Source organism: Thamnophis elegans, chromosome 2 (genome assembly GCF_009769535.1).
Source record: "Thamnophis elegans isolate rThaEle1 chromosome 2, rThaEle1.pri, whole genome shotgun sequence".
NCBI classification, from domain to species: Eukaryota; Metazoa; Chordata; class Lepidosauria; order Squamata; family Colubridae; genus Thamnophis; species Thamnophis elegans.
The window spans coordinates 98216865-98235853 of NC_045542.1; the positions used below are offsets into that span (position 1 = coordinate 98216865).

The 18989-nt window shown below is 37.0% G+C and overlaps 1 protein-coding gene across 6 annotated transcripts in view; it reads right to left on the bottom strand.

Annotated features, from left to right (window-relative positions):
- Positions 1 to 18771, bottom strand: part of UIMC1 (ubiquitin interaction motif containing 1) — an 87923-nt gene extending 69152 nt beyond the window's left edge. The window contains exons 1-2 of one of the 6 annotated variants that reach the window (XR_004254644.1): positions 18360 to 18771; positions 3101 to 3246 (exon numbers count right to left, since the gene is read on the bottom strand). Coding sequence is in view for 4 of the 6 variants with exons in the window: in XM_032209118.1 (XP_032065009.1) it covers positions 3101 to 3246; position 18646 (147 nt within the window). In the remaining 2 variants the exon portion in view is untranslated. Of the gene's footprint in view, positions 1 to 3100; positions 3247 to 18359 lie in introns of those variants that run through there. The other 5 variants (XM_032209118.1, XM_032209119.1, XM_032209117.1 and 2 more) reach the window with 5 other exon arrangements.
- Positions 18772 to 18989: the final 218 nt, after the last annotated feature.

Consider the following 18989-nt stretch of genomic DNA (forward strand, 5'->3'; position numbering starts at 1 on the left):
AATGATCAAACAACTGGGCAGAAACACTTCTCCTGATTAGCCTTAGCAGATGCTGAAACAAACAAAGCCTGTGCAAAAAAAGATTTTAAAAAGTTGCGAGACAGCATAAATGGCATTGACAATAAAGCACGACAGAAAATGCAATCTGCCAGATACACCAAAAAGACACATAGGAGATTTTCCAGCTGCAACTGCTCCAAAACACCCCAATTGAAAAACAATACTGGAGACTAGTTCTAAAGGTGTCTGATGAAAGGCTGCTGGAATAACAACAGTTCAATTAATCTCTGATTTCTGAGTCTCCCTTTATACTGGTGAATGATAAGGAACCTCATCCAAATGCTGCTAGATGAAACAGAATGAGCTCCTTTATAAAACTGTACATAGTACTTTTAGGCCAGACTTTTGTGTCCTTTTATTATAAGGCAACCAAAAGTTTGAAAAGTAAAAATATTTTTCAAATTCCAAGAAAATATTTTACAAGAAACAAAATGAAAAGCAAGGTTGTATTAATAAAGAAGACAAAAGGAATAAACCCATTCACTAAACATATTGAGAAAAGTTTTCATTTAGACAAAACCAAATGGACTCTTTTATGGCCATCTTGTATACATATTATTCTGCAATATGAGAAATTATGCCTTGAGAATCTATTGTTTAGATCAATTCTCAACCTTGACAAATTTAAGATGTGTGGACTTCCAACGTCTTTCTGTCTGGAGAGTTCTGAGGGTTGAAATCCATGCATCTTAAAAGTTGCCAAGTTGAGATATTCAAAGATACAAATCAAAGCACCAAATAGTTAAAATTATTTGAAGGAAATTTTAGGGTTTTTTGTGGGTTTTGGGGGGGGGGTGTTGCTTTCAAATGTATAAACAATAATATAAATAATTATAACCAGCAGTAGATCTATTCTCTCAAGTACAGCAGAATTTCAGCATGAAAAACAATGACACAAAACGAATCCAAAGTTTGCTTAACTTATTTGTCTGGTTGGAAGTTCAGCACAAAGAAATAATCACTGTTATATCATATAGTTCTTTAAAAGAGTTTTCTTAAGAGCGAAGATTTCTAATAAATATACAGGTGCTAATTTCCATATTATTAACAGTAAAGGTTTTCTCCCTTTTAACATCTGCAGCTATTTTTTAGTATTTTCAAATAATAACTATATCAATATTGGCCATTAAAATACTAGACACAAATCTACTAATTAGAGCTGAAATTCTCTAGGCAATGTGTTAATACTGTAATCACAGTCATCTTTTTAAAAAAAAAATAGGGCAAAGCTATAAAAACTGCAAGCATACATTAGCAAATTAAAATCCATCAGTAATTTCACAGGGCTTAAATTCAGTTTATGGGAAAATTTAGATCATTTCTAAAATCAAAAATGCAATTGTTAATTCATAAAACATCATTAATATTACTACAAGCAAATTAAGGATTGCTACATTTTATGAACACTGTACTGAATGCTACAGTATGGCAACAATCTGATTTAGTGATTAAACATAGCTTTGTTACGTTGGACAGCTCGTATCTTAATCTATTTCATTTGTACATCTGTTCATACAGTACCAGTAAACAACACTTTTACAAGTTGATGCTATCATGAGAATTTAACATTAAAAGCAAATGAGTATCAAAGGAAGCATTTTAGAATGAATTGTTATTCCCCAAAACTTTTAGACATTTCTCATTAAGCAGACTTCCAGGCAAATTTCAAAATATGGCAGCATTTAAGAATCTTTTAAGGTTTTTTTTCTGATACCATCTTTAAAGTCCCTTGATGGACATCTGGTACCTAGAAGAGATAGAATCATTTACTTCTAACATTAGCTGCAGCAGTTTTTTGTTCATTTGTTAATATTATTTAACCCTCAATCATCTCTTCATAAGATCAAGTAGGCCTCTAAAAATGAGCTACATATCAGGAGCTTGTTAATTCACTGAAAAACTAAATTGATGCAAGATTTCTTACTCTAGGTAGACGCTGGCTTTTGATCACTCCTTAGTCAGCTAGGAATAATGCTATCAAAGCAATAGTGGTTTCCAATATCTAATAGTATGTAAAATTAATATATTTTCATTTCTATTTTTAATATGGAACCCTGCTTTCTGTGAATTAACACTGCTGATTATTGACTGTAATTAAATAAATTTGAATTTTTGAATTTTGTAGAATTAAACATTAAAGTATATTCTATATTAATAAACTATAAAAATGGAGATGAAAATGGGATAAATGCATTTATTGTTAACTCATAGAAGCTACACATGTAAGATCATTGGGAAAGAAGCAATCTCAATATTTACACCTTTAAAAACGTAACAGTCCTTATGCTTTAGTTACCTCCCATTTGGATGCTATAATGTGCTCTACATGGGACTGTCTTTGAAGAGTATCCAGAAGCTTCACTCAGGGCAAAATGTAGTGGTGGCATAGGCAATTACATGTGCATGTAGAGTGGTATACAACTATACTCTATGAGCTACATAGGTTTCAGTCTGCTTCTGGGTCTAAATCAAGGTGCTGATTTTTACTTTTAAAGCCCTCCATGGCATGGGGCTGGGTTATCTGAAAGACCGCCTTGCCCCCCTATCAGGTCTGGCAGAGAGGCCTGCTGTGGGTCCTATCTGCCAGGGAATTGCATTTGGTGGGTCCCAGGGGATGTGCTTTGTCTGCCACATTTCCTGCCTTGTGGAATCTTTTCCGCTCAGAGAACATCCATCCCTCTTAACATTCCACAAGTTCGAGGCCTGTCTGTTACCAGGCCTGGATATTCTTGGATTGGGTAGATTTTGAGATGGCTCCCTAACTGAGGTTAATATCATTCTCTCCCGTTTTATGTACCTCTTTTTATTTTTAATTAAGACTTATGTATTTTTTTATAATTAAGTTTTGTATACACCACCCATAATCACTTTAATGTGAGATAATATATAAGTATGATAAATAAATAAATTACAATACCTCACTCCTTCTACTTTTATATAGGAGATTTTCCAGTGCCTGAACTCATTTAATTATATATATTGGTATATAACTAGATCCCCAAAGTCAATATTTATTTTGTTTATGCTCTTGTTCACTCACCTCTCCATCGCTGTCAGATATAATAATGAATGTATCCGCAGAATGTGTTAACTTTGCATTTGACAGGTCCCTTGCTTCTTCTTCTCCCTGATCTTTGGAATCAGGCTCGTTTGCAGTTTTCCGCTTCTTCTTTGCCATCTTTTCCACTGAAACAAAATGCATTAAAGCTTTTTAGTTGGTTTCCTTTCCTTTTGACAGAATGTTGCCTTATTACCTTGAAGTGAAACACCCTAGATTCCATTCTAATCATATTGAATGGTAAATTGAAAGCATTAAGAGACGCATTCATAAATCCCTGCTCATCCAATTAAGGGTACCTTTTAAAGCAGATTAAGGTGGTATAACAAAAACTAATTGCATATTCTAAAGGAAAAGGAGGGAAAAGGGAAAACAGCTTAGTTAACCCTTGTGCAAATGTTACACATTTAGTATCAGGAACCACCAGCTATTTTCCCAATACCACATTAGCTTCTCCAATACTGGTGGAGAACCCACCAAGTGAAGGAAGGGAGTCAGGTAAGATTCAGATATCTAGAAGGGAAAACCAATATATGAGAAGCAATTGCAGTTTTCATATTCAGTTAGCCATAGGATGGGGTTACATTTTTCAGACACTGTCACTCACAAGGGCTTGGTACACTGTAGAAATGAGGCAGAGGTGAGAAGAACGGCAAAATGATTAAATGACACTTTGAGGAAGGAAAAGGTCAAGAATACTTGAGTTTCCTTTTTTTTTAATTAAGCTTCTTGCTAAACAGCGTTCTCATTGTGCCCTCTACTGGGCTACACTACATTAATTCCAGAAAAGGTACTTTGCAAGTACAACATTGAGAAAACCTGTGACTGTTAGCTCTGGACATGCTAAGAGTTAGGAGAAACAAAGGGAAGACAAGTAAAAATGTAATTAAAATTAAGGTGTTTTTTTTACAAATTATACATAGCATTCTACAACAAGCAAAACTTTTCTGGCAGTCATGTGAACTGATCATAATGTATTTCTCACTTAGCTTTTATAAAAACGACTTAACAACCTTGTGGTTCACAATCATGTATTCACTTAGCCATCATGGCAATTTGCTTAACAATGGCAGGAAAAAAACTGCAGAATAAAATTGGTGACTTACTTAACTGCCTAATTTGGCAATGGAAGTTTCAGTTCTAATTGTTTTTGTAAATCGAGGACTACCTGTATTTAACTTGATTGTAAGAAGAGGATTAAGATAGCCAAGAGACTGCTTAACCAACAACCAGATTCCAATATGGATTCATACAGCACAATCCACAAAAAAGACAACAGGGGTAGAGAGGAGCTATTATCTTTTTCTATATGCTGTGATGCATACTTACATAATTCTCTTAGCTTTCTAAACTGCATCCTTGTTAATCAACAAAAGTCACAGAATAAGGCCTATTCCTTCATACTGTGCTATTTAAACCCATTTCCTAATGGTAGAATAATTGCAGTGGTGAGAAACTGTTTTGATATGAATTGGCATCAAATAGAAAAATGGGAACTTGCTACAGTATAAAGAACAACAGTACAATTTTAACTATGATAAGAAAAGGGAACAACAGGGGAGCAAGAAAAAGAATAAAGATTACACAATATAAATTCAGGTGGCTGTGATTTTTGCTGAACGGTTTTTTAAAAAGAGGTGACTAATATTGCTTGTCTTGAAAGAACTTTTAGGTAAAATGAAAAGCAAGAGACAATGGACAGAGTTATGAAAAATAACAAGCACCAGGCTACAACTACCCAAATCACAGGTAGAAAGGGCTAGGCTAATCTTGCCTTAATTCCCATATTAACTGCTAGTATGTATTCTATCAATCCATAGAAGCAGATAACAAAAAAAGTAAGTTGATGAAACCGAAATCCTCCTCAGCTGGCAGAGAGTGGGATCCCTCTCGCTGGGGGGTGGGTAGGGAAGGGCCTGCCCCCTCCTCCCTGGATGCGGGGGCTACTGGCTACTGCGCTGACTGGGCCTTTTGGAATTGTTTTTCAAGGGCCTTCTGGCGTCTTTCGGCCATTCTTTCAGCTGCCTTAGAGGCCTTTTTAATTTTGGGGTGTTTCCCTTTAGCTGGGCATCCCACCCCATCACCTTTGGCAGCAGGATTGGGCCTGCTGCGCTTACTGATGGCAGGACCAGCCTGAGGACCCAGTTCAGTTTCCACTACACTGGCCATGACGGAAAAGGCACAGGAATAGGAGTGGCTGTGATGGCTGGCAGGAGCAGTTGCAGCGGAGGCAGTGGAGAAGGCCTTCGGTGGTGGTAGTTCACAGCTCGAGACCTTCAGCAGCCCAATACAAGTATGGCTGTAAAATGGCACTGGCTGCGTTAATCCGGGTGCCTGCAGATCCGCACTGTCAGATAAACAGGGGGAAACGGCCTGACAATGGCCAAATCCCCTGTGGCCGCCTGTGAAAGATCCGGAGGGGAAGGGAGGCCTGCCTGGAAACCCGGAGCGAGGACCGATGTTAAGAATCCCCTCCACAGCAATCTGCAGGTGAATAAAGGCTGTGCGGCAATGACAGAGGCCTCAGGAGACAAGCGCGCCGATTTGCATGTTCAAAATGGCCACCACACACCTGGAGCGGCACCAGGTGCAGCCTGAGGAACCATTTTGGGGACCCTAACTGCCTACCTGTCCCCAGAAGCTCGTTAGCAGCCACTAAACGAGCCCCCCACGGTGTGCCTGTAATCGCGATCGGTGAGAGCCAGTCACACTCCAGGCAGCCTGATTCGTGCGTTAAGATAGTAATTGACAGAAGAACGGGAGCCAAAAACAAAAAAATCTACAAAGTTGATCTAACTAATACACTCAGGAAAAAAATAAAGGGCTACACTACACTATCTAGAGAGTTCAGCCTGCTGCACAAGGACTGGATCTCCCCAAAAAGCATCCTAGATGGCAACTTGAGTTTTTTAAAACTGATCCTCTGAGGGGAAGCAAGAGGCGGAGCTACACGAAATTTAAACTCAGTCCTTGGGCAGCAAACTGAAGTTAACCCCATGCTTAGACACTCCAAGCAGCGCCTAGGAGACATAACAAGCACCAGGCTACAACTACCCAAATCACAGGTAGAAAGGGCTAGGCTAACCTTGCCTTAGTTCCCATATTAACTGCTAGTATGTATTCTATGAATCCATAGAAGCCAATAACAAAAAAAGTAAGTTGAGGAAATTGATTGATGAGTGCAACACTTATAATATTGTAGTGGCATCATTATTTTTCATCAAATACTATTTACTATTTGTGATTTTATTATATTTTCTTTTCATATAACAAAAATAAAAGGTCAATAATCTTAAGATTATATTAGTATGCAATTCTCTACATATTTCACAAATTTGATTTTACAAACTAAGTCCTGTGTACTTTTGAAGTTACTGTTTAGCTTTTTCATGAAATATGAATCAAATCAAAGATGCTAAAACAGTACAATTTTACATGCTAAGTTATCAATTATATATATGTATGTGTGTCCCAATAAAACGTAAGTCTGAAAATATATGCATAATTTCTATATTCTTCCTATATATATATATATATATATATATATATATATATATATATATATATATATAGCTATAAATCTATAAATCCAATTACCAGAATTTTTTCAAACCTATTATTGTTTATATAATTATTATTCCTGTCTATTGTTGTAACTGCCTATGTTCTTCAAGATATCAGCTTCCCCCTGTTTAACATGGAGGTCTGGTTTTTAATTTTTTACAGAAGTATCGTATTAACTCATTTCAGTGTTCTCATGCTGAAATTAAAACAACTCAATGCTGCCCTGAATTTTCTGTATATTTTTTCCCTAAAATTCTGCTTCTTTTTGTATCATCCAAAGCCTGAACTCTCTGGAAAGTTCACAAAATTGATACTTCATTCTAAATTAGACCAATAATTTTCATTTGGTGCTTTTATTGTTTAATATGCAAAAAGTAAAGAGGAGAAAAAAATGAAATCTTACAATTATCCTGTATTGATATATTATATTAATAATATATTTATGTCATCGCATAAAATTGTGGGGAGGGGGGTAAGAAAGATTTATTTAACAATAGGAAGAAAAATGGGAAAATCAGCATATACAATTGATACACGCAGCTCAACTTTTTAAACAATCATCTAATCACGATTCATACTAGTAAAATGCTCATTCAAATGGAGATAATTCTTCAGACCACTGTACTGCTGATGAAAAATGGACAGCCTTCTAATCTTATAGCATACAGGTATTATACCTAATAGAAAGTGAGGGGACTGTCTATACTTTTCATGGTAGTCAGTTCCCATCATCCTCCAATGTATAAGATGTGTCAAATATGCTGAAACAATGCTGAGGTACATAAAATGGAAGGCTGCAAAGATCGTAAAGCTCCTTGCTTAGATGCCATTCGGATCTCTACAAACTGTTCTGCCTCCTGTTTTGGAGTAGCTGGTTGGTAATTCTACTATTTGGTGCCCACCTATCAACTTTGGAATGCAAAAGAAGTAGGACTCCCACACATTGGTCTATTTTTTGGAAAATTAAAATGTTGAAATGGAAACATTGAAATAATTTGTATAGCGCCACCTCTTAGTCATGTACCACAGAGGTGCATACTATGTATACTCATGGATAAATCCATTTGTAGATAAGCCGACTCTCCAATTTTTAACAGGATACTGCTAAGCAATTGGCTGCTATATGTGCGCTTCGGTCATGATGGGCTTGAAAATCTGAGCGCTGGTTTGCAGTCAAGCGAAACCCAATTTTTGGTACCCAAATTTCTTGGCTTACCAACAAGTATACATGTTAGAGCATTTAGCCCTTTCTTTCCCTATAGGAAAATAAACAAAATAAAATGTTATTTCAAGGCAATAATGCAATGCAATAAAACTTTTAAACTTTAAGAATTAAAACGCAGACCGTGAATGTATTTCACAGAAATTACCAAGCTACCGAGCAGACAAATGAATTAAGAGGAAAAAAATGAAACACACAAAATGTTTCAGAGATACCACAATAAAGAGCCTTCTGAACAAAATCTCTTAAAGAGAGAGAATAGGAATGAGAATGATTACTAAAGTTTAAAGTTATTTATATAGATTAGGAGAAGATCTCAAGAAAAATATAAAATATAATAATGAAGATAATCTGAAGTAGAAATGAAGGATAAACATCTGCCATGTTTATACAGAAAAATAAAATAAAACTTAGACAACACAGCTTACATTTCTGGTTACATGTTTTAACTATTTCTACGATCCTGAACTTCTGGACTTCTCCAACTTTTGGAGGACTGCAAATATTCATCACAGGTTTTGAAGAGATGGAAGCAACGTTCTTTTTTTCCATAAATGTCTGTCCTTCACTTTAAAAGACCAAACTTCTTCCATATTCAGAAGAGGGATGTGCAGGGTATGCATGCCACTCTTAATAGAGAATGTCGATTTAAGTCTGTGGTTTGCACTCTGGCAACCAAGTTACATTGGTAATATATGCCAATTCTGAGGGACTCACAATTCCTATTCTATAGGCAAATTTTGCTATTTATTAACCAAATAAATGAGATGTACTCTATGGGGATTAAATTAAACATTAACCGAAGCTACCTAGGTTAAAAAAAAAATAGAATACCCCAAACTGCTTTCCAAAACAGTATATTGAATTTCTTAACTTATGCCTCAAAAAAGAAAAGCATTTTATTTGGAAAGCATTTTAGTGTACTGATCTTACATTAAAGGTTGCATGTCAAAGTGTATCAGAAAACATAAATAAATACAATTAAACTATATTTTAATGGACTAATTGGATGAAGAGTAACCATTATTCCCCAAAAGCCCAATAAAGCAAAAATTGTGTCAATATAGCACTGAAAATGCTGTAAACTATACCATTTGCATCACTGGTATAATGATATAAAATACAATAATAGCATTTGGACCACTGAATGCAATATCTAGAGAAATCAAGATGTTACTGTATTTAATTTTTTCTCAACAATTACTTCAACCTCCAATATTACAGGAGGCAAGCATAAATAATTAGAGCCACAAAACACTCATCTAGGATCTTCTGCAACTGCTTGCTTTCCATATTTCTTGATATAATAAAAAGAAATCTAGAATCGGAGTAGGGAGAAAACCCTGTTTTAGCACTATTATTTTCAACTTACAGAATGATGCTGTGCAGAATAAATCCAGATATTTTTATCTTATATTAATGTCTTGGTATTCACTGAGGTACATTGACGAAGACACACATACACACACCCCAAAAAAAGCAAGATTTGTGCTGGTCCTTAGTTCCTTCAGCTCATGCTTCATCGTGACTTCAAGTTTTAGCTTTTTACTCTTGGTGACTAGAGAATATAATAACTCATGCTTATACTCTTAAGTTTTCAAAATGTCCAATAGAGATTTAATCACAGAACTCTTGTAGCAGCTCTGAAACTCAAAGAGACTACTGCCCCTTAACAGTGTTCAAACCAAGACAAATGAAAAAGCTCTGAAAATGCTGTTATGCTTTCATATTTTTCCCCACATCCACTGCCACACCCTCTCTTTCAAAATCTGGTGTTTGACAAATACCAATACTCAGTATCAGCCATACAGAACAGTTATAGAATTAATAGCTGCAACCAACCCTGTGCATTGGCTACTAGGATGATTTTATAATCCCCTGCTTGTTATTAAGGATTTTTCTTTTTCATTTTGAAACTTTTCAGAACATTTTTCTCTCTCAGTGATCCATTAATAAGTAAAACCACATGTGCTTCATTTGAAAACTTGGATTTTTCAAGGTATCCGTGACAATACCCTTTTTATGACTACTACTTCCCCTCTTCATCATTTATCACTCTAATGAATCAGAATACAATTATCAGTAAAATAATTCACAATCTTGACAGTTTAAAACATTCAAATACAAAACCAAAAACAAATAACTCTCATCTTTGAAGTTCAAGCAATAGGCTTGAATACAGTATTGATAATCAGCATCGTAGATCAAATAGCCTATTATACAGTTGCAAGAAAAAGTATGTGAACCCCTTGGGATTACATGGAGTTTTACATGTATCAAGAGCCGAGGTGGCGCAGTGGTTAAATGCAGCACTGCAGGCTACTGCTAGATCAGCAGTTCAGCGGTTCAAATCTCACCGGCTCAGGGTTGACTCAGCCTTCCATCCTTCCGAGGTGGGTAAAATGAGGACCCAGATTGTTGGGGGCAATATGCTGACTCTCTGTAAACCGCTTAGAGAGGGCTGAAAGCCCTATGAAGCGGTATATAAGTCTACTGCTATTGCTATCTACTGCTACATGAATTGGTCATAAAATGTGCTCTGAACTTCATCTAAGTCCCAACAATAGAAAAACCAGTCTGCTGAAAATAATACTACACAAACATTAGATGTTGCCATGGTTTAATTGAACATAACATGTAAACATTCACAGTGCAGGGAGGAAAAAGTATGTGAGCCCCTAGCCTAATGATTTCTCCAAGAGCTAATTGAAGCCAGGAGTGAGCCAACATAGACTCCAATCAGTGTGATGATATTGGATGTGTTGCTGACAGCTGTCCTGCCCTTTAAAAACACACACCTGTTTTGGGTTTACTGGTTTCAAGAAGCACTGTCTGATGTGAACCATGCCTCGCAGAAAAGAGCTCTCAGAAGACCTACGATCAAGAATTGTTGACTTGCATGAAGCTGGAAAGGGTTACAAAAGCATCTCCAAAAGCCTTGATGTTCATGTGTCCACGGTAAGACAGACTGTCTACAAATGGAGAAAGTTTAGCACTGTTGCTACTCTCCCTAGGCGTGGTCATCCTGTAAAAATGACTGCAAGAGCACAGCGCAGAATGCGTCATGAGGTAAAGAAGAATCCTAGAGTGTCAGCTAAAGACCTACAGAAATCTCTGGCCCATGCTAACATTTTTGTTGACACATCTACAATAAGGAAAACATTAAACAAGAATGGAGTACATGGGAGGACACCACGGAGGAAGCCATTGCTGTCCAAAAAAATATTGCAGCATGTTTGAAGTTTGCAAAAGAGCACCTGGATGTTCCACAGCACTACTGGCAAAATATACTGTGGACAGATGAAACCAAAATTGAGTTGTTTGGGAAAAACACACAACACTATGTGTGGAGAAAAAAAGGCACATCACACCAACATCAAAACCTCATCCACACTGTAAAACATGGCGGAGGGAGCATCATGGTTGGGGGCTGCTTTGCTGCCTCAGGGCCTGGACGGATTGTTGTCATTGATGGGACAATAAATTCCAGGGTTTATCAAGACATTTTGCAGGAAAACGTATGACCATCTGTCCCCAACTGAAGCTCCGCAGAGGATGGGTGATGCAACAGGACAATGACCCAAAGCATACTTCTGGAGTGGCCCTGTCAGAGTCCTGACCTAAACCCGATTGAAATGCTGTGGCATGACCTTAAGAGAGCGATTCACACCAGACATCCCAAGAATATTGCTACACTGAAACAGTTTTGTGAAGAGGAGTGGTCCAAAATTACTCCAGATCGTTGTGCAGGTCTGATCTGCAACTACAGGAAACGTTTAGTTGAGGTTATTACTGCCAAAGGAGGGTCAACCAGTTATTAAGTCCCACGGTTCACATACTTTTTCCTCCCTGCACTGTGAATGTTTACATGTTATGTTCAATTAAACCATGGCAACATCTAATGTTTGTGTAGTTATTATGTTCAGCAGACTGTGTTTTTCTATTGTGATTTAGATGAAGTTCAGAGCACATTTTATGACCACTTCATGCAAAACTCCATGTAATCCCAAGGGGTTCACTTACTTTTTCTTGCAACTGTACATACTATGGTTTAAACAGAATATATCAAGTAATGGTGCATTCAATAACTTCCCAAACGAAGAATACCTCTGGGATTCTTGTATAATAGTAGCATGCACCTGCTAACAGAGCAGATCACAGTAAATCTCAAATAACAACTTAGAAGTACACAAATGCAGATTCATACTTTATGGATCAGAGAAGTCTCTCTTCTGCAATGACTGAAAATCTCATATCTTAACGGTTCTACTAAAATCAAAGGAATTTGTTCCTCAAAAATATATGAATTGCTAGTCTGCATGTTCCCCAATCCCTGGAAGGCATAAACAGGCTCTTATGGTTCACCTAATGTCTTCTCTTTTTAGGAAAGTGTGCACATGCCAGATGAATCACTTCATGAAGAATAAAGTATGAATGGAATGGAAAATGAATGGAATATTTGTCTTTATGCAAGAAGAAAATAGGTAGCATCAATAGGTGAAGCTTTCCTATATAAGACCAGCCTTATCTAGTCCTATTGGGCAGATGAGGAGCTGCAATCATTCACCGAGATTGGATTCTCACCCTTGCTTTCATCTATGCAAGGCAAATTTCTATTCATACCACATAAATAGAAACAGCATTTCACATGAGAAAGGTTGATATTTGCCCTGGGAGTAGCATATCAGATATACCAGTATGTTCTATATCAGTATTACATTTCTTTACAATGCCTAACTCTGAGAAGGTGTTCCATATAAATAAAATGATTTATATGACATATACCCAACACAAACTTTGCATTAAAATATTTTTATAGCCCTCTATCTAGTACATGTAATATACCTAATTACCTCATTCACTTAAATGTATGTGTACCGGTGAGCAGGGAGGTATTTGAACAAAGAATCTGACACATAACATGAATAGGTTGTAGCATTAAATGACTGTCAGAAATCTACTCTGAAAAACAATTGCTCCTGGTTTCGAAAATTATGAACTCAAATTTCTTATAGTAAGAATCTCACCCACAAATAGGAATCCATTCATTCAAATGAGCAATTGATAGGGATTAGTCCAGAAAACTGTACACATTCTAGAGACAAAAGCATGGGAAACCAATTATTCAGACATACAGTGTACCTTGTATAGTGTGATCATCCTTTGGACCCTTGAAGGCCTCACCCAGCTATTGATAGATTGTGGTAGACTGCCATAATTTGCCAATTAACACCACACAAAAATTGGTGGTTTATACGTATATAGCATATACACTAATCATCCAATAAATTTAATGCCATTTCTTTAATTTCACCCCACTTACTCATAAACTGCTTAAATTGAACTGAATAATCTACCTCTGCTGAGTGATATCAAATGTCACCATCATACCACCTATATTAAGCTAAGGAAATTGCAGAGTAAAAATCCAAACAAAAACAGAAATATACCTTTTGCTACAAAAAAGTTGCCAATCTCTGCCCTAGTTCATGGATAGGACACATACCATATTTTTGAAGTACAAGACGCAGCAAGGTTCTGAAGAGGAAAAAAATTTTTAAAACTTTTTGCATTCTGCAAACCTTCCAAAAACGTCCTGTTTTTTGCGAAAATGGGCCAATTTCCCCCCGGAAAAAAGGGCTTGTGGAGTGCTTGGGGGGGAATAAAAACGAGCAAAAAATGGCCCACTTTTGCAAAAATGGGCCCATTTTTTGTTTTAAAAAGGGCATGGATAGTCTTTAGGAGGCGGGGGGCAAAATTGAGCAAAAGATAGTCTGTTTTTCATTCATTTCTGCCCTCCCCAGCCCCCAGGAGCACTCTGAAAGCTTCCTACAAGCTATGCACGGCCATTAGGGTGAAGGGGGTGGAGTTTTGGGAGGCAAAAAATTCTGTATTCAGTGTATAAGACACATCCAAATTTTCAGCCTCTTTTTTGAGGGAAAAGGGTGCGTCTTATACTCCGAAAAATACAGTATATTTCAACTATTACAATTAAAAAGAAAAAAGTGGGATTTCTGAGAAAAAAAATGATAATCTAGGAACATAACACACAAGAAAAGTATGAATAATTGATGTGGCAATACCAAGGGATAACTGAAGTAGATCACAAAGTATCAAGATCTGAAAATCAAAGTGAAAGATTATGGCATAAACTGGTTGTGGTAGTCCCAAAGGTAATCGGCACACTAGGTACCATATCAAAGATTCTTGAATGACACTGCACATTGACAAAATTACCCTGTCAATTACAAAAGGCCAAACTACTTGGATTTACACATATACTAGGCTGATACAACATCCCAGGTTTTAGGGAAGAACTTGATTCAAAGGAAAGCCAACATCAACTAAAGAACTGACAACTGTTATTTCATGTTGTTGTATATACAATAATAGTAATAACTATTGTCTATGCATCCAAAATCATAGTGTTTAGACCGAGTACTGTATTTTCTAACAATATGGTTTTTAACCAAGAGCATAAGAATCATGGAGGTATCATCATAGTATGCAGGAAGTTCCAAGCAAGGCAGTTTTTGGCAAACACAGTGGTGTCAAGTCCCATTAATTTAAAATTTCAGAATATTTGGCTAGTCTACAGGTATGGTTTTGAGTTCAGATTATTATTAGCAGTATAATTTACTTTCTCTTCCAAAATCTTTCAATTTCAGTTGAAAGAGCCATGATGGCGCAATCGTTAAAATGCAGGATTGTAGATTAATTCTTCTGAAATGTACTCAATTTTGGCTTTCATGACGTTTATATAGCTTGGGCTGCAGTGACTGTTACTGCAGCTTCTTTTTGTGAGTTCCAGCAGCAGAGGCACAATCTGAGTCCCATCTATTAAAAAGGGTCATCTGGAAGGACGTAAGATAAGTCTATTCTGTTGTGGTGCCATCTCCTGGAGATTATATTTACCCTGACCCTTTTGGCTTTCTGTAAAACCTGGTTCTGTAACCCTGCCTGGGGATGCCTGTATCAAGATTATATTGATAATGCTGTCTAATTTTATTCAGGGGGGGTTATTTGTTATAATATTGTACCTTGTTTTTATTCTCTATTAGCTGCCCATGGTAATATGCTTAAGACAGGCAGCTAATAAATTGAATTCATAAGATATAAATATATTGCCCATGAGGAGTTTAGGTGTTAGTTGGACTATCAGTTGCTTACTTTGTGTAATACTTGGTAGCTTTCTTTCTCTTTGCAAACCTCTACCAGTTACTATGCCTGGTATAATAATTCAAGTTGTATTTTTTTCATTCTACCATTTGCTTTACTTGGAATAATCCCCTCCCTATTTTATTTACAACAAATCTGTCAACATGGAAATCATGATTCATGATCATTAATACTCTTACTTTCCTATCAAGGATATCTAATTCAGCCCATGTCCAATCAATTATACCTGTGGTATATTGAGTAATAGGATCAGCCCGAGTGTTTATGGGTTTAATTATGTTCCCTGCATTTAAATTTTTCAGATTCAGCTTATATAATTAGAGCTAGTATTTTCTTAACTCAGTCATGTAAGTCAGAGGTCTACATTAATTCTAAATATTTATATCCTCAGATTGTCTTATAGTATTACCATTTATTAGCTGTAATCCATCTTCTTCAACAATTTTGTTGTCTTCAATTACTAAGCACACTTACCTAGACTGAATTGCATTTCGACATCCTCAGTGAATACATGGGTAGTATAAAGTAAAGATTCAAGTTCTACTTTTTATTTTGCAAATGTTTTAAGGTTATCCATGAATATATAACCATGCAAACAAATTATTTTTGGACATTTGACAGTTGACACTTATATTTGATTCTGCTTAAATTATCTGCAAAAAATATCATTGCTAAAATAAATAAGTCACCTTGGAATATTTCATTGCCAGTTCTGACTTTTCCAATCTCTTTGTTTTCCCTGCATTCATTGACACTTTCAAATAATGTTTTTACTAATCATAAAATTTCTATGCGTTTTCTGATCTTATTAAGTGGAAATGTCTTTTTATAATGTATCTGAGTCATAAAAAGATTTTTCTTCTCTTTGACTTTTAAGGATCATTTTGTCAATTAGTAACAAAAGTAATACCTCACAAATTTTTAAAAAATGTTTTTTTGCTCAATAGAAATAATTCAATGATCATCAGATATTATATATGGTAGTCCTATCTTGAAAAACAGGCTACATTCCAAGAGGCTATTCATTAGTCCAAAAATATGCAAATACATGCTTACATTTAATTTCACACAATTTTAGTCACTACTACAGGAAGAACACCACAAACTAAACACAAAATCAGCAAACAGACAGGACGGGATAGCATCAAAACGCTGTATGCTCAGCCTCCCAATCTACAATGATGCTGCAAGGTATACCTTTGTGATGCCCTATAAACAAACCTTTTCCTGCCATCTGGAACCTTCTATGTTGCAGTTGCAGGCAGGTTTGTTCTTTATACAGGTAGTCCTCAACTTACAACAGTTCATTTAATGACCATTCAAAGTTAAAAATGCTACTGAAAAAGTGACTTATGACTTTTGATCATATGATCAAAATCCAGACACTTGGCAACTACAGTACTACAGTCATGTCGGGAGCGCCGAAGCACTTTGGGTTGAAAGAATTAGCTGGTAACATCACCACTGCCTGAAGAACACCCAGTTGGGGGCACTTTCATGTCCCCACTATCCCTGCCCACTGAAGTGGCATCCATCTATCTACTCATGGTTGCCCACTTTCAAACTGCTGCATTGTTTGCAGTATTCCAGAATCATGTGATCACCTTTTGTGACCCTCTGACAAGCAAAAGTCAACGGGGAAGTCAATTTCATGTTATTAACTTAGCAACTGCAGTAATTCACTTAACCACTGTGGGAAGAAAGGTAGGAAAATGGGACTTAACAAATGTCTTGCTTAGCAACAGAAATTTTGAGCTGAATTGTAGTTATAAGTTACACAACTAACTGTATATCTTTAATATACTATACTATATATAAATATTTTATAATTATTTATTTTTATAAATATTTTATATAGACACATACACATTTTATATATGTATGCATTATTACATCCTGTATTTCCTAGGCTGAATTTCCTGTGGTCCTCTCTCATCTTATCTCCAAAACAACTCATGCAGCGGTTTTGCAGTCCAGTAGGAAGTTTCAAAAATACACAATTAGTTTCTAATTTCCTGCTTCAACTCCCAAGTCTAGCCCATAGTTCTGGAATTTCCTGAAGTTCTCCCATTCAGTCATTCTGAAATCGATGGTATCTAAATTTGACAAATAAATGAATAAATAATTCATTCAACTACTAATAAACTTTGGTGCTGTTCACTTCTTTAAAATCAGCCAAGTTGACTAGGTCCTACCACCTACCTAAATCGAAACAGGAAAAAAAAATGAATTCTTCCATTCAATTAAGACCTAAATCAAAATTTTCCCATTATTGAAAATCAAAGAGCAACCAAGATACATCCAACAAAATCAATGCCTGGATTCAATTTTAAACACTGTTTGAACATAATAACTACTAGTATTTACAAACCCAATGAAAGGGTATATGAACAAGAATACCAGTATTCTATAAGGCTTGTTCTCTTAAATTGCACATGAGTAACTTCAACTACGACATACAACAGCATGTAAATGAAGTGGAAAACATCTGAAAAGAGACACTAATGAAAGTGCTACTGTAGTGGTATTAAAACCAAAGCTTAATATCTAAAAGTTTTCCAGTTATAAGCCCCTAAGGGATGCTTTATTTAGCATTTTGTACAATATAGTCTGAAGGACTGCAAGTGCAAATAAGGCCACAAATAATGGATTTTATTCCTTTTTATATAAAGATATCAGACAGGCAGAAAGTTCTATCCTCTTTGGCTAACCACATTAAGCTAGGAACAGACATTTTTAAAATGACTTCAGTTCCAGGAAAATCTTCCTCACTAATAGTTTACAATATAGGAACTTCTAGAGTTATCCTACCATCCTTGTTCCAAAAATAAAGTTAGTGAAAACGAGCTTTTTTTTTATCATGGCGGCGGGATAGTATGAAAATGCTGCAAGTTAGCAGAGGGAGAAAACCGGAACACAGACTTTTTTCCACAAGAATGTGAAGAGCAAATAGCAGCAAACCAGTGTCTAGCACTGAAAGCCATCGAAACAAACAGATTTAAATAATAAGCAGGGCAAGGGCCGAAAGGACGTGACTTTTAAATCGAATGATGAACCCATTGACTTAATGTGGCCATCTTATTATTCTTGGGGTTTCTCATATTGTGTACGAAGGGACTCCCACAGCTGTGCCTTTACATCAAATTCATAAGCAGACCACACACATATATATATCTTCGTCCTATGAGAAGCTTTTTCTGACGATTTCTGCGTCAGCGACCCCCCACCCCAACCACCCTCCTCCACCCTCCCTTCCACGTACCCCTACAAACTTACTTCCCCGTCCTGCTTTGGGCGGAAAAAGTGAATTAGAAAGAGCGCAATTCCCCCCAAAAAAACCAGGGAGGGAAAAAAGGCAGGCTCACGGGATTCACTCTCTCTGGAGGGACAATTCAGTCCTGGGAGAAGATCCCGAGATGGAGGGAGATTTCACACCACGGATCCGAAAGGCAGATTTGTCAAGCGAATGTCGCGGGTCGGGATTACTGTAGTCAACCGACCCAGTCCCTCCCCTACACCGGGTCTATGTCACTCCCCACCCGCCTTTCCCTCCCTAACTAACTCTGACAGGAGACAACGGTTAAGTCCTGGACTCTTTTGCTTCTTCTCGCCGGCAGATTCAAACGCAGCCAACAGCGGGCCTTTTGCCCACAGTCATGTCGGCCCCGGGAGCTTCAAAATCCCGTAGCTAAGATGAAGGGTACTCGCGCGCGCTGCGGGAAGGAGCGCGTGCGCCGTCAGCGCGCGGGAACTCGGGTCGCCTTCTCCTCCGGGGAAGGAGCGTCCCCCTTTCGAACCTGGATGCAATCATTGGCGTTGGAACTAGAGGCAGCCAGTTTGGATTTGTTGTCCCTTGTGACCTCCTTTTCCTCAGGAAAGGAGGTTTACGGTGCTGTATGCGCGACA